The 14318-nt window shown below is 44.5% G+C and overlaps 3 protein-coding genes across 5 annotated transcripts in view; 1 reads left to right on the top strand and 2 right to left on the bottom strand.

The window, feature by feature from the left end:
* Nucleotides 1–163: 163 nt before the first annotated feature.
* On the bottom strand, nucleotides 164–8048 carry sde2 (SDE2 telomere maintenance homolog (S. pombe)). The gene is made up of 9 exons (XM_063205661.1): nucleotides 7819–8048; nucleotides 7538–7655; nucleotides 6958–7069; nucleotides 6466–6635; nucleotides 5555–5678; nucleotides 4569–4722; nucleotides 2511–2768; nucleotides 2097–2216; nucleotides 164–1448 (listed from the first exon to the last, which is right to left on the bottom strand). The coding sequence occupies exons 1-9, from the start codon at nucleotides 7918–7920 to the stop codon at nucleotides 1347–1349; spliced, it is 1260 nt and encodes a 419-aa protein (XP_063061731.1). The 5' UTR covers nucleotides 7921–8048; the 3' UTR covers nucleotides 164–1346.
* Nucleotides 8049–8134: 86 nt separating this feature from the next.
* mrps28 (mitochondrial ribosomal protein S28) lies at nucleotides 8135–8947 on the top strand. Its single transcript, XM_063205649.1, has one exon. It carries the CDS (start codon nucleotides 8153–8155, stop codon nucleotides 8786–8788), a length of 636 nt encoding a protein of 211 aa, XP_063061719.1. The 5' UTR covers nucleotides 8135–8152; the 3' UTR covers nucleotides 8789–8947.
* A 413-nt stretch (nucleotides 8948–9360) lies between these two features.
* LOC134454558 (calpain-1 catalytic subunit-like) overlaps nucleotides 9361–14318 on the bottom strand; it is a 36063-nt gene continuing 31105 nt past the window's right edge. For all 3 annotated transcript variants that reach the window (XM_063205630.1, XM_063205631.1, XM_063205641.1), the window contains 7 exons: nucleotides 14024–14089; nucleotides 13735–13792; nucleotides 13443–13507; nucleotides 12568–12715; nucleotides 12310–12423; nucleotides 11294–11352; nucleotides 9361–11164 (listed from right to left, as the gene is read on the bottom strand). In XM_063205630.1, coding sequence (XP_063061700.1) covers nucleotides 11138–11164; nucleotides 11294–11352; nucleotides 12310–12423; nucleotides 12568–12715; nucleotides 13443–13507; nucleotides 13735–13792; nucleotides 14024–14089 — 537 coding nt within the window. In that variant the 3' untranslated portion in view covers nucleotides 9361–11137. The remainder of the gene's footprint in view (nucleotides 11165–11293; nucleotides 11353–12309; nucleotides 12424–12567; nucleotides 12716–13442; nucleotides 13508–13734; nucleotides 13793–14023; nucleotides 14090–14318) is intronic.

The following is a 14318-nucleotide window of genomic DNA, read 5'->3' as shown; positions in this document are numbered from 1 at the left end:
GATATCTTTTTTATTATTATTATACCGAGAGACAAACATTGAAAGAGCCGGGAGATAGCTTATCTTTTCCATCAATTTACTCTCAATCGATTGTTTCCGAAGTCTCGTGTGTGTGTGTGTGTGTGTGTGGTTTGCTTAAATTAGCACAACTTGAAGCAAAGGGTGGAAATAAAACTGGTGTTTTTTTATTCCATTACAGACAGCTTACTATGATGTTGCCATGAAGAATATTACAAAAAGCCACATTTGTATCGTCGATATTTGAAAAGTCCCTATTTACAAGCATGTCTCAGTCAAGAAAAAAAAACACAATTAAAAAAAACCCTTAAACTTTGACATTTTCTTTTTTCCACAATTCTCTGTCATGAATGGGGAAACACTCTGTCCTAAACACTATGTTTACGTGTCACATTTGCAAAAATAGCACAGAAATAAAATAACCAACATTACATTTTACACATGTATGGAGAGCAAATTACACCCACATGTGGAAAATGAAGTTAGTTACATAACAAAAAGCAGGGAAATAAAATGAAAAGTAATAATAACACAAGACATCAATGATTGCAGACAACAGGGCACCAGTACACCCTTGTCATACTACCCCAGTCTAATAAATCTGGTGCTGTAATGTCTGCAATCGGTGATATCTGTTATCATACTACCCCACTCTCACAAATACAGGGCTGCAAGTCATTCTAATTCCTCCCGCCACTGGTCTCTTGCCTCAGTGTCACCCTTCCTCCATACTGAAAAAGAAATAAAAAAAATTCCCCGCTATCAAACAGTGAAGAATCCCCTTTTTTGTGGGCCTTCCCCCATTCTATAGCCTGATTAAAAATGAGAGAATGACTTCTTAATTATATATTTTTTCACTAGACATCCGGGTGAAATTGCTGACATCAAGGCTTGTGCTACAAGGCCGGAAAGCGAAGAAAAGGACAATTAGAATAACTTGCAGCTACACTCAAAGATCCCCCTAGTAGAGCAAGTTACATCAAGCCAGTTAGTTTCCTGGATCCATGTGACGTCGAATGAAAGCCCTTTTAGGAGACCTTCAGTTAGGGACTTAGATTGAGAGAGATTACATGGAGTTCTCATAGCACTGTAGATGGCGGTAGCGCAGATCTTACGCAAGCCATCACCAAACGCCACAGAAAGACAATAAGACAGAGGGGACAACACCCCCTCCTAGAAGACCAAACTTGAGCACACTCCTTTGCATTGGGTGGGCAGAGTTTGAATCATCTTACTCTACTAAGAAAATCTTTGGCTGGGCTACTCTCTTCACTCCTCCTCCTCCTCCTCCTCTTCCTCCTGAACTCCTCCCCTCCCTACTCTACGCATCACTTCTTCTTGGCGGTCTTCTTGCTGGGCTTGGCCAGGAGGGCGGGGTCTATGTCTGCAGGGTCCATCCCTCTGACGGCAAAGAGACGCGCTGCTCGCTCCTGAAAGAATGAAAGGAAGACAGAAAGAATTTTGACTATTGGGATTTCAACAATTGGCCAGGCAATTTATTTGAAACGCATATTCCCAGTGTAGAGGACATTCAATTAACTGCCCATCCCATTCATCTCAGGGTGGCTTCAAAGCTTATTTTTGCCAACATGTTATTGCCATATGGTCGGTTAGTCAAAATGCTTATTAAAGACATAAACCATTTTCAGTTGCCACTGTAGTGTTATGTGTGCCTGAGAGTTTTCCTCTCAGTGAGCCACACTAAAAAAAAGAATAAACAATTCATAGAAACAAAATCAGGAACACACAAAAGATGGAATAAGAATAGACGGGATAGTAATATTAGGAGATGTCTGGCATGTCTGTAAGATGCCTCAGCACTTCATCAAATAAGAAATAAGTGGATAAAATTAAAGAAGATAAAAATTAGCAGATGAAATATGAATAACGTGGGTAATATGATAAGATGATAAAAGGTAGCATACCTTTAGAGTGCCTGATATTAGTTAATAAATAATGAACATAATAAATGATTAAATATTGTAAATAATATCAAACGCTAGCATGCCTATAAGGTGTGTCTACACTTCATGAATTAAGTGGGTAATACAATATTAATAGTATAAAAGGTAGCGTACCTGTAGGGTGCCTCCACACTTCATGCCGCGGTCCGACAGCTCCCTCTTCAGGTAGTCCAGGCCCATTGCCTCCAGCTGCTCAACGCTCTCTACTGTGGACAACTCCACTGGGCCTGCCGGCTAGGGAAGGAACACACACACGCACACGCACAGTCAGGTACAGACAAGCCAGAAAAAACGTTTGCCAAGTGTTTGATGATCCGAGGACCAAAACCCCCCCCAAAAACCCCACCAGCATCGCACAGGTAACAGGAAAAAAAAACAATAACAGCTAGTTACGAATGACAGATTTTTTTTTCTGGATTTACTCGCAAAATTGTTACAGATTGAAGATCACTCTCAAAAAGAAAACAGTGATACAAAAAGGACATTTATATGAAAATGTATCAATGCATCTTAATGAATGGCACCCACCTTCGCCTCTGCAGCCTGTGCATTGCTACTGCTGCTGTTGTCTACCTTCTCCATCTCCACTGAGGCCTGTGGAGCCTGAGCCTCGCTTGACGTGCTCCCCTGCGGGGTCTCCTCCGGCTGGGCCTGCTCAGCGGCTGCCTGGGCCTGCATGTGGTGGGTCTCCTGGTCCTCCTCCTCTTCCTCTGCTGGGGGTCTGCGTGGAGCTGGAGAGCTGCTGCCAGAGCTGGAGGAGGAACACGACTCCTCCTGCTGACTCACCTGTTGGTGGGGAGCATGGTGTAACAGTTAGGGAGTTGGTCTTGAGATCACAAAGTTGCAGCACAGATCTTAGACAGAGATAAGTCATTCTAGTTCTTTTCAGGTATCCACTTTCTGTCGAGTGAACGGCCCTTTAGGAGACCTTCGGAGTCCTCAGGTTGAGAATAAATGGAGTCCCCTTAGCGCTGTAGATGGCTGTAGTGCACTTCTTGTGCAAACTCCTCAAAAATAGAAGAAGAGGGAGGGGACAAAGCCATCTTGAGCCCAACTTGAGCACACTCTTTTGCATTGGGTGGGCGGATTTTGAAGCCTCTTTATTACTGCACCCTCTTTGGTTGCAGGTTCTGATCCCACACCAGTTGGAATAATGTTGGTGGCTAAAGAGCACTAATGTACTTTAGTGTAGTGTAACTCACTGACTTGTGTACCTGCTGGTGCTGCAGTATTCCCTCTGGCTGTAGATGCATGCTGTAATGTAATGTGACGGTGCGCATCAATTTGTCAGTTTGACGCAAGCCGTACCAACGCATTCAATTAATTTTCAATGAAATGCGGCATATCGTCGTTACCGGACTCGCAAAGCATGTTGGGATTCCGGCACGGCGAGCGTGGGTCCGGTGGCACGTCAAAAAGTTGAGCTCTCCCGAAAGTTATGTAAATTAGCAGCGGCTGACAGACTGCGTTACCCAATGACTGTTGGCACATGAAGATGTCCCATGATACCTGGTGTCATCACGAAGGTGCATTTCCCTCCGTCAAAGTAGATTTTTGACGTCTGTCGAACTTTTGGATGTACAAAATATAGACTACAAGCATTTATGTTGCATGTGCTTATGATGCCTGGGTTCAAATGATTATGTTCGATTTCGACCATAAGCATAACAACACGAGGTCAAGCTGTGTGTGAAAAAAACACATTTGCCGAGGTCGGTTAGAGTATATTGAACTGTTATATAGGGGCAGTTGGTTTGCTACATCGATAAAAACGCCTAGAAATGTAGATCGATATACTTCCTGTATATAACTTCGCGTCACGGGCCACGCGTCTAACTGTTACTGTTGCTGCGGCAGTATTCACTCTTGCTGTAGATGCACTGGGACCGCTAATGTGGTAACCTCCGTGTAATGCAATGTAGTGTAAGTAAGGGTTAACGTTCGGCGAGAAGGTCGCTACCGTGGAATAGCAGCACGACAGAGAGAATCTTTAGACCCCGACGCGGAGCGGAGGGGTCTTGTTCTCTCTGAAGTGCTGCTATTCCACAAAGCGACCGACTCGCCGAAAGTTAACCCGCTTATTATATGGATATACTTAAATGATTCACACATGCGGGGACATTTCTTTAGACCTATTTAATGTTAAGATTGTTGCTGCGCAAAACAAAACAGTGCCGTTGTGGAACACCGCTAGGCAACAGCTAGGTAGGCTAGCCAGGACAGGTGTTGTCTATCACAGCAGCTGATTAGAGTGACAAAAGACCGGACCCCCTGCGGAGTGATATGAAACATTCGCTTTAGCCACTGACTTGTATACAAGCCAGTGGCTTTAGCAGTGAACGTCTTGTTGCCATTGACAGCGGTAGCCAGGACAACGGGTGCTGTCTATCACAGCAGCTGATTAGAGTCTTGTTGAAAAGTCGCTTTAGCAGTGAAAAGTCTTGTTGCCATTGACAGCGGTCTGTTATAGATCAACCCGTCCGTTATCGAAAAATAACAGACGTCCGAACGTTGGGGAGCCCCGTTGAAATGAATGGAGCATTCGACAGATGACGTCACAACCATATAATAATGTGTTGTAATGACCTGTGTAACGGTGGCTGTGGCCATCTTCCCTCTGGCTATGGATGCACCCTGTCCTCCTGAACTGCAGGAGGCGCTGGAGGATGTGGATGGAGAGACGTCTACGTCACCATCGTCACTGTCCTCCTCAGAGCTGCCCAGGTCTTCCATACCCGTCCTGGAGTAAAGGGAGTAATGAGAAATATGTAATGTTTTGGGAGGCTTTTATGCATTAATTGTCACAGGGACATAAGTAGAGTGACAGGAAATAAGCGGAGACAGAGAGACAGGGAGGGTTCAGCAAATTACATCAGGTCGCAATCGAACCCGGGTCGCCAATGTAGTAATCGAGTGCCCAGCCGATTGAACCATGGCTGTGCCAGGAATATGTAACATCAACTGCACAACACAAAACTATCATATTATACAATACCAAGGTGTTAACTCCATGCAACAATTCTCACACTTTCTCTCTCAGGATAAATAAGAAATGTGTAATGTGAAGGACATGGGAAACCGAGGACTGCCATGCAATGTCCAGTAATCAGGTAATATTGCATCTAGACAAAAGTATAACTTTGTACTCCTAATCCCAATTGAGAGTATTGCCCAAGCAGGTCTAATGGTCATCTCTTATACAGTATAAACAATATTATGTTATTTCCAAACCTTTACTGTACATAGCAACAGTTGGCACAAGGGCCTAAATAGTAGAAAAGGCTGCTTAGTCACTGTAGCAGAAGAGCTCCACAAAAACATTGTATTTAGATGGATGGATGGACGGACGGACGGGCAGACAGACAGACATACATAAAACAGCAGACCCACTATAGACACTTGAGAGATAAGAGAAAATGGACTACATTAGATAAGACAGACAGGCAGACAGACAGACAGGCAAACAAGCAAACAGACAACAGTAGAAGCATCATAGGCACTTGGTCTTGGCAGATTTGATAAGACAGACAGGCAGGCAGACAGACAGACAGACAGAGAGACAGTAGACCCACCACAGGCACTTGGTCTTGGCAGGTCTGGGTGCAGCGGGTGCAGCAGCAGCAGCTGCAGTAGCGGGACGCTTCCGGCTGGAGCCCTCATCAGCCTGGACCACACCGCTGGAGGCAGCCTGCATACCTACAGAGGAGAGAGACAGAGAGAGACAGAGAGAGAGAGAGAGATATTATTGTCAGCTAGACCAGTGGTTCCTAACCTTTTTCCTCAGGGACCCATATTTTTTTTACTATTTTAAGCTTTGGTGATCCAACCATACGATCGCTCGCACGAGAGGGAGTCACATGATACCATCTGTTTCCTGCGAAAACTCTTTTAGTCATCATTGTATTCCTCAATTCGTCTTCGGTCAAATATAGAATAAATTTAATGCAGCTCTTACATTTTGTTGCTTCTATGCATATATTAGTTAAATGCTTTGTCACTTATTCAACATGGGCTATATATGGTATTAAAATCAAGAGGGCTTCACAACCCTCTGTGGATCTTTGGCGACCCATAGGTTGGGTCCAGACCCATAGGTTGGGAACCACTGAGCTATACTACACAATAGGTGCTTTTTTGTGTTGCTTTTTATGCACTGGCTTGTTTTCTTGTTTTACTTTGCATGATAGCTCAGGCATCATGGATGTCTGTTTCATTACTGAATTGAAGAGTGTGTGTGTGTGTGTGTGTGTGTGTGTGTGTGTGTGTGTGTGTGTGTGTGTGTGTGTGTGTGTGTGTGTGTGTGTGTGTGTCTGAGTGAGTTTTACGGAACATGTCTGGGCAGCAGTGTTTGTGTGTGTGCGCATGTTTTAGAAAACGTAGAGAGAATGGGTCTCTGTATGTCTGTGTGTGTGTGTCTGTGTGTGTGTGTGTGTGTGTGTGTGTGTGTGTGTGTGTGTGTGTGTGTGTGTGTGAGACAAAGCACCTTTAAGTACAGAGTCCTCGAGGCGTTCTGAGAGGTCGTGGCACTGTTGGTCGTAGTCCGGGTCACTGAAGTAATGTTTGGGCTCAGCTAGTCTCCTCTGCAGTCTGTCAGCTCGCCGCTGCTCCTTCTCAGCCTCACGATCAGCCTGCTTCTTCAACCACTCTGCCATCCTAACACACGTACACACACAATTATATTACTCTCACACGATGATATAACTCTCTCTCACACACAATTATATTTCTCTTTCTCGGTCCCTCACATGCATGCACGCACACACACACACACACACACACACACACACACACACACACACACACACACACACACACACACACACACACACACACACACACTACTCTCTCAATCACACACACACACAGCCTCTCAGTCAATTTGCTTCTTCAACCACTCTGCCATGCCGCGTGCACACACACACACACAAACACACCTCACTCTTTCAGCATGCGTGCACACACACAAGTGCCTCACTCTTTCTCGTGGTTGACGTCTCTGAGTCTCCTGCCACTCAGGTCTCTACAGGCCTCGCGATTGGTCGTCTTCTCGATCTGGGCACCCAGCGCCCTGAGCATGGAGCCGAACCCTGTCACATTGAGAGGAGAGTGACCGTTCATTTCATAACAAAACAGAAATAATAACAACATTAACAATACATGCGTTTTACGTAGTCTTATTCCTGTTCTTAAAAGATGCTACAGGTGATGCAACCAGTACACATACACTCAACAGAGGCTAGGGAAGCAGCTATATAAAAGACCAGATTTGGGGCGGTGTTGGGAGAGGTTTCATGTGTTCATGTTCTATTCTGTGATAGTAAAGATTTCAGGGTTGGACAGTCTCCTTGTACAAGTGGGCAGTGTGTGATTTGTGGGGTGCAATAGTTAAATGAAATAGTGATTTGTTCTGGGGCAAAAAAGATTCTTTTGAGCTTTACTGGGTACAGGCAGAGATATTTTCTAACAAGCTTAGCAACCATCTCTGGGACAGGTCACTAAGTTACGGGGTGTTTGGTCACTCTGTCTTGGGCCATGTCCTTTGAATGTCTACCAACCTCCTTTGCCACCATATAAGCGGGGCTCCAGGCGATACACGGCGCCATTCTGAAGAGTGTCGTACGTGGAGGACAGTCGGCCGTTGTTTTTGACATACAGGTCTGCTGCAGGGATACCCTGAAAAGAGAAATCGTTTTCATGACGTTCAGCCAAATAGGATAAATACATGGCAACAACAGAATGCTAAGATAGCTAGCATGCCATCGCACGTCCCAAACAATTTGATACGACAGCACAGCAGATAAGTGGCTTGGTAATAATAACGATACGAAATACTTACATCCTCAGAAGCACATTGGTCGACTAAATTCTGAACAGTTGATCCAAGAGAAAAGGTTAAACTCCTCGACTGAAGAGAAGGGAAAATCGCAAACACCTCCATGTTGCCTGGCTGAATGTTTGTCTTCTGGTTACGGCACCCCAAGAGGACCAATGTAATGGAAAACGCCTAAATAATGAAACGCGAATATGGGCCGGATTAAATTACTTTGTTTTTAGATATGCTTCTTTTCTTAGACAGATTCTAACTGAGTGACGTTTTGCTGCTGATTTTAGCTGACTTCAAATTATACAGAAAAGGCAATGTTGTGCTTTTAGTTGCGTCACTGTCAAAAATGAACCAGGACGTACCCAGCATGCACAGCGCCTACACCAAAGCAAAGATGGCAGCGTTGTACAAGGTTGCATGCCGCTGGTCCAGCGGAACATGTGTATTTCGTAGACCAGCACTTTATTCGCCCAGAAATTTATACAGCAGTGATTCCAGCACTCCCATCGAAGGCCAGGGCGAGACCGAATCCCAACAACCCGTTGCCGAGAAGCCAAAAAGTGGCTTTGCCGTGGCCTACGAGCTCCATTCCGACCTCCGTCAGCAGCAGCAGCAGCAAGACAGCGGTCCCTCTCCAAGCCGTGTCAGCTCCACAACAACCCGGGACGAGACGTCCTTCGCATCGCTGCTGCGACACTCTCCGCTAGTACAGATGGGCCCGGCGAAAGACAAAATTGTACTGGGGAAAATCTTTCACGTAGTTGGGGACGACCTCTACATCGACTTCGGCGCCAAGTTCCACTGCGTGTGTAAGCGACCCTCCACCGACGGTGACAAGTACCAGCGGGGGACCCGGGTGAGACTCCGTCTGGAGGATTTGGAGTTGACGTCCCGATTCCTGGGGGCTACGACAGACACCACTCTTCTGGAAGCAGAGGCGCATCTTTTGGGACTGGCAGGGGAGGCAAAGCCGAAAGCCTGAACTGACTGCGATGCTGCTTCTGTTTCCTGCAGAGACGCTTGTTTGGTGGACTTGCCTTTCATTTCGAGGGATGCTACATCACTGAACTGTGCACTTGGCTATATTCGTAATATTCGTGTTGATGTCATGAGTTTATCTATTAAATTAACTATTCCTGTACGATACTGTCTTTTTAATTCGTAAACATGCACAGGCCTAACATGCACTTCACACAATTTTATCCAATGCGACTTGGTTAGGCCTATTTACAAGATGTTGGTTACAGTCCCAGAAGCAATATGGGGGTTAGATGCCTACTCTATTGATTTGAGGTGTAGGGAGAGGTAACGGTGGGTTTTAAGTCCATCTCTTTACTGGTTTGCTCGACCTTCATCTCACATGCAGGTGTAAACAATGCCTGTGTAACAGGTGTCAGTTGATGACAATTGTAGAACTAGAAATATGATCCAACATCAAGACATCTCAGTAGGTGTATGTGTAATATGCGTCAACAGCTATGTTACACGCCATTAACATCAGCTAGAGCAAGATAGGCCTGTGGAACAGAAATTAAAACCCAACAACATGAGGCATATGGTGTTCCATGTTCACTTTATTTTGTCTGTTAGTCAAATCATCATCAGGTTATTCATCACAGCATCATCAATTGCTCAATGCCGTCAATGTCCTTTACATTATTTTCCAGGCATTTGAAAAGCTCCCTTTAAATGTAGGATAATCAGTCCAGTCATGACAGAGAAATATGGCGACCCTACCACGGAGGCACTGCATTACAATACTCGTGTCCAGACGTCTTTATCTGAAGCAGCTTAGCTATATGGGTAAAGGGTATTGCTTACAATCCCTGAATGTTGATTGCTTGCACTTCAGAGTTGTAGAGAGGCCATAAACACAATCTTCGAAATGGTGAAGGCGGGATTCGAATCGGCAACCCTCTAGATCTAAAGACCACCTCCCTAACCATTAGACCATGGATTCCTGTTGGTTAGGGTGGGATTCGAACATGCAACCTTCTTGATTGGAAGATCATCTCCCTCACCATTATAGTCCCGTCTTCCCCATATAAAATAAGGACATCTCATCCCTGTACATTCTCCCGTTCTTCATGAAGGATGCCTATTACATTACAATCCAGGGTAATTATTTAGATTATTTAAACACCTGACACATTCTCACCACATTCCTGGAGACTCACAGGAAGTGATAAGTTAGAGTAGTTCTTCACCCATTCGCTGTTTTATTGTTTGAGCACAGGCTTACCCCACTGACAAGCCACAGTGCTGCCCCACTGACAAGTACATGTCACTTAGTTTGCTACCTCTGTAGAAGGTTACTCATGGAAATCAAAGCTGCAGTTATTATGACTGTGACCCTGTGTTGTTGTTAAGAAGATGCTGTGTGTGTGTAATGATGCAGGTTTGTTATGAAGTTACAGCGATGTTGCAGTACACGTCTAAATATGCCTATTCCTGAGCGCTATCATGCTACCCTATGCTACCACATGCACTTAAAAATACACACCATTCCTTCCATTGGGGCCATCTGCATTATAGAGTCACTGAGGCTAAAAGTTGCTTGCTGCTTGCACACTGTGCGGTATCTGTCTAACTAGGCTGCACAGTAATGGGTCTATGTGAGTGTGTGAGGAGTAATGGATGGTTATGGTGGTGAGTACACATGGTATTTGACGAGGAAATGATGAGTCTACTACATATAGAAATGAATGGACCGATCTGTGAAAAGCAGCAACTGGGTATACTTTCCAAGAGTTTATGTGAAGGCGAAAAAGGCTGAGCTGGCTTATACCATCAATTTTCAACCAGATAGGGCAAGAGAATGACTTAGATCAAATACAATGTAATAAGTTAAAATAAATGAATGAAATAAAATTAAAAAGTGCATTAAAACAGTCACCATGAGGACTGTAAATCTCCTTCATCCTTCCCAAGACAACAAAAAATTATTTGAATGACAGTTACACTTGACACAGATACGATACAGTAAGTAAACAAACAAACAACAGGGAGTGATTTCAAAGACAGCAGCAAATCGTAAGGCAGTGTATTTGGTTTCTGAAGCAGATAGTACGTAGTAGGAGTGATACAGGGAGTAGCTTGTGTGTGTGTGTGTGTGTGTGTGTGTGTGTGTGTGTGTGTGTGTGTGTGTGTGTGTGTGTGTGTGTGTGTGTGTGTGTGTGTGTGTGTGTGTGTGTGTGTGTGTGTGTGTGTGTGGTGGCGAAGGACAGTCAGAGGTAAGGTAGAAGCAGAGGAGACACGGTCTCTTGGAAGGGCGGGGGGGTATTGCTGGGGGTAGACGGGGTCCTCTTCGGTCATCACTGCTGCTGCAGTCTTATCCACACATGCTCATGTACAGCCACTGTGGAGGGAGGAGACGCACGCACGCAGGCACGCACGCACGCACACACAATGGCTGCTTGACAGCTGTACAAGATAGATATTCAATATAAAGCAAATAACATGGGACCAGCGAGAAGAGATGAGTTACCTCAGTTAGGTTGAGTTCAGCCACGCCTGTACCATCTTTGTCCAGCTCTCTGAAGGCCTCTGGAGAAAGAGAGAGAGAGAGAGAGAGAGAGAGAGAGAGAGAGAGAGAGAGAGAGAGAGAGAGAGAGAGAGAGAGAGAGAGCCTGAGCCTGAGCATGGTGTGTTTGATTCACACACAGGGCTAAAATATAAAATATCATAGGCATATGAACACAGGTTATCCACTGTCATACATCACTTACTGCCCACAAATGATAACGTATGGCAGGTCTGGACTAGCCTGGGAACTCCCATACTGCCTTTAGTTCTACACAATCGTTTCGATCTGAAAGACAGTATGGCGAGGATGACTCATAACGTACAAGATCATGGGATCTGTGTCATAATGGCCAAGCATTCCGACCTTAACAGTTTCTCTGCCCAATCAGAGAGCAGGGCAGTGTGTCATAATAGCCAAGTATTCCGGCCCCATACGGAATTTACAATAGGCAACTCCCCAGACCTAATCTCACTTGTGATTAGGTCTGGTGTTAACCAGGCAAGGTCTGGACTGGTAATACAGGTAATTTCCCGGTGTGCCGACTTTCCTCAGGGGCTGATGCTTTTGGTTTGTTGTACTTTCTTAGCGCAGCGGTGGGGAACCTACTGTATGTCTCAAGGGCCGTTTACAGCCCCTGAGGCCAATTCATCCGCCGAATCTTAGGAATTACATTTCCAATACAATTAAGTTGTATTCACCTAGAGAAGGTGGTTGCCTTCAATATAGGCCTGAAGTGCAAGGGGAAATCCTGGTTTGCGTTCATAGATTGGCCCTTGGAGGACTTCCACAGCCCTTGGAGGAATTTGATTTGGCCCTTCAAATGAAAAAGGTTCCCCACCCCTGTCTTAGAAACTGGCCCATAACTTAGAAGGAGGCCTCCAAAAAAATGACCAGGCCCATTTTTGGTCCCAGACCAACCAGCCCTGACACAACTTGTTTACGAAAGGGTAACCATGGTAACAGACAAAGACACTTACTGTACATGCCCTCCAGCTTGACCAGGCAGCAGACGAAGTTGTCAAAGTCGATGGTCTCGTTCTCTGCGTAGCGAGCCACCAGCACCTGGGTCAGCTTATTGTTCAACACAAAGCCTGAGGATAGGGACATAAACGTGTTCACAGATGGACCCAGATGCACAAACACACCCACAAATGCACACACACACACACACCGACCCACACCCACACCCACACCCACACACACACCCACACACACACCCACACACACACACTCACCTGCGTTCTCCATGGCCATCCTCATCTCGTATGAGCTCATGCTGCCAGACTTGTCCAGGTCGAACTGCCGGAATATTCCGAGCCACTTGCGGATCTTATTCCACAGCACCTGGAACTCAACGATACCCAGACGAGCACTGCCGTCTTTCTGAACAGCCCTTTGGTCAAGGAGCATAATGTAATGTAATGTAATATAATATAATGTAATATAATATAACATAACATAACATCACGTCACGTCACGTCACGTAACTCATGGTGACCATGTCATTATAATATAATATATAAATTATATATAATATAATATAATATAATATAATATAATATAATATAATATAATATAATATAATATAATATAATATAACGAATGGAGTGGGACAGAGTGGGATGTTCATAACACATCACATGTTGAACATTGAATTATGTCAACCTGGCACACATGTTTGAACAGATGCCAGTCTTTTCAGATGTCAATGTCGAGATACAGTATGTTGTACATACTGTACAGTACATATGGAAAGTGATTTAAAAATTCACTGTGATTGATTTCACATATTGCATGATTGCATCATCTAATGTTTAAAAAACATTTTTGTCAAGTTATGTTGTAGTAGTACGGTAGTTTGAATTATACAGTATACTACATTGTAATATGTCTTAGCCTAACAGTGTGCAATACTGTGTAGAGTATTGAGAAGTATACATCCATGAGGCTTAATTTACCCGTAATATGTAGTAATGCATATAGTATGTAGTAAAACTGTGCAATATTTGACAAATATACATCCCCAGGGCTCAACTTACTAATGTGCATGATATACTACAATATAATGTACATAGTATGCAGCAATACTACAATGTATTGAGAAGGATACATCCATGAGGCTGACCATGCCACGACACGACTCCATACTGAAGCCATCTGTCTTCAGGTCACGGTCTGCAGAGAGGGGAGTGAATGGAAGAGAGGAAGAAAGAAAGAAAGAAAGACAGAGAATGAAAGAATAGAATAGAAAGCCATTTCAGGTGTGTGTGTGTGTGTGTGTGTGTGTGTGTGTGTGTGTGTGTGTGTGTGTGTGTGTGTGTGTGTGTGTGTGTGTGTGTGTGTGTGTGTGTGTGTGTGTGTGTGTGTGTGTGTGTGTGTGTGTGTGTGTGCATGCCACCCACGTTTGGACACCACTCTGTTGAGGATGGTTCTCAGCTCCCGCACTGAGATTTCCATATCCTGCAGATGACACACATCAAAGCAGTCAACATGTGCACAAAACAAAATGCTTGACCTTTTTAACCTTTATTGTAGCTGGTATGACTTATTATATGTTTTTTTTTTAAATATGAATATTGTTGCTGGTTTGACTTATACTCGGGTGTGTCCCACTTATTCACTAATCATAATCATATGAGGTTAATGATGTATTGATTGATCGGTAATTATCATCCGTGCAGATCCCCTCACCTCTCCAGACAGCTGGGAAAACATGTTCTTGAAGGAGTCATCAATATCATCCTCTGAGATATCGTCCTGTGAGGGACAGAGAGAGAGAGAGAGAGAGAGAGAGAGAGAGAGAGAGAGAGAGAGAGAGAGAGAGAGAGAGAGAGAGAGAGAGAGAGAGAGAGAGAGAGAGGTAACAAAAACACTTTAAAGTAGAGAGACAGACGTATGTGGCGTGGTCAATCCAGAGGGCTCCAGAGAGGTCTATATTCCTGAAGTGCCATGTGCTATGTACTTGAACCCGTTACGATACACATTT

This window comes from Engraulis encrasicolus, chromosome 1 (genome assembly GCF_034702125.1).
Source record: "Engraulis encrasicolus isolate BLACKSEA-1 chromosome 1, IST_EnEncr_1.0, whole genome shotgun sequence".
In the NCBI taxonomy this organism is placed as follows: Eukaryota; Metazoa; Chordata; class Actinopteri; order Clupeiformes; family Engraulidae; genus Engraulis; species Engraulis encrasicolus.
This window is presented reverse-complemented; position numbering and strand designations above follow the sequence as displayed.

Bases quoted from the DNA above. Each gene is read 5' to 3' on its own strand.
- mrps28 (XM_063205649.1), top strand. From the start codon at position 8,153: ATGAACCAGGACGTACCCAGCATGCACAGCGCCTACACCAAAGCAAAG.
- sde2 (XM_063205661.1), bottom strand. From the start codon at position 7,920: ATGGAGGTGTTTGCGATTTTCCCTTCTCTTCAGTCGAGGAGTTTAACC. The intron at 5,679-6,465 runs GTGCTTTGTCTC...TCTCCTCTGTAG, and splicing joins CGAGGACTCTGTACTTAAAG to GTATGCAGGCTGCCTCCAGC. The intron at 2,769-4,568 runs GTCATTACAACA...CCCCACCAACAG, and splicing joins CCACAGCCACCGTTACACAG to GTGAGTCAGCAGGAGGAGTC.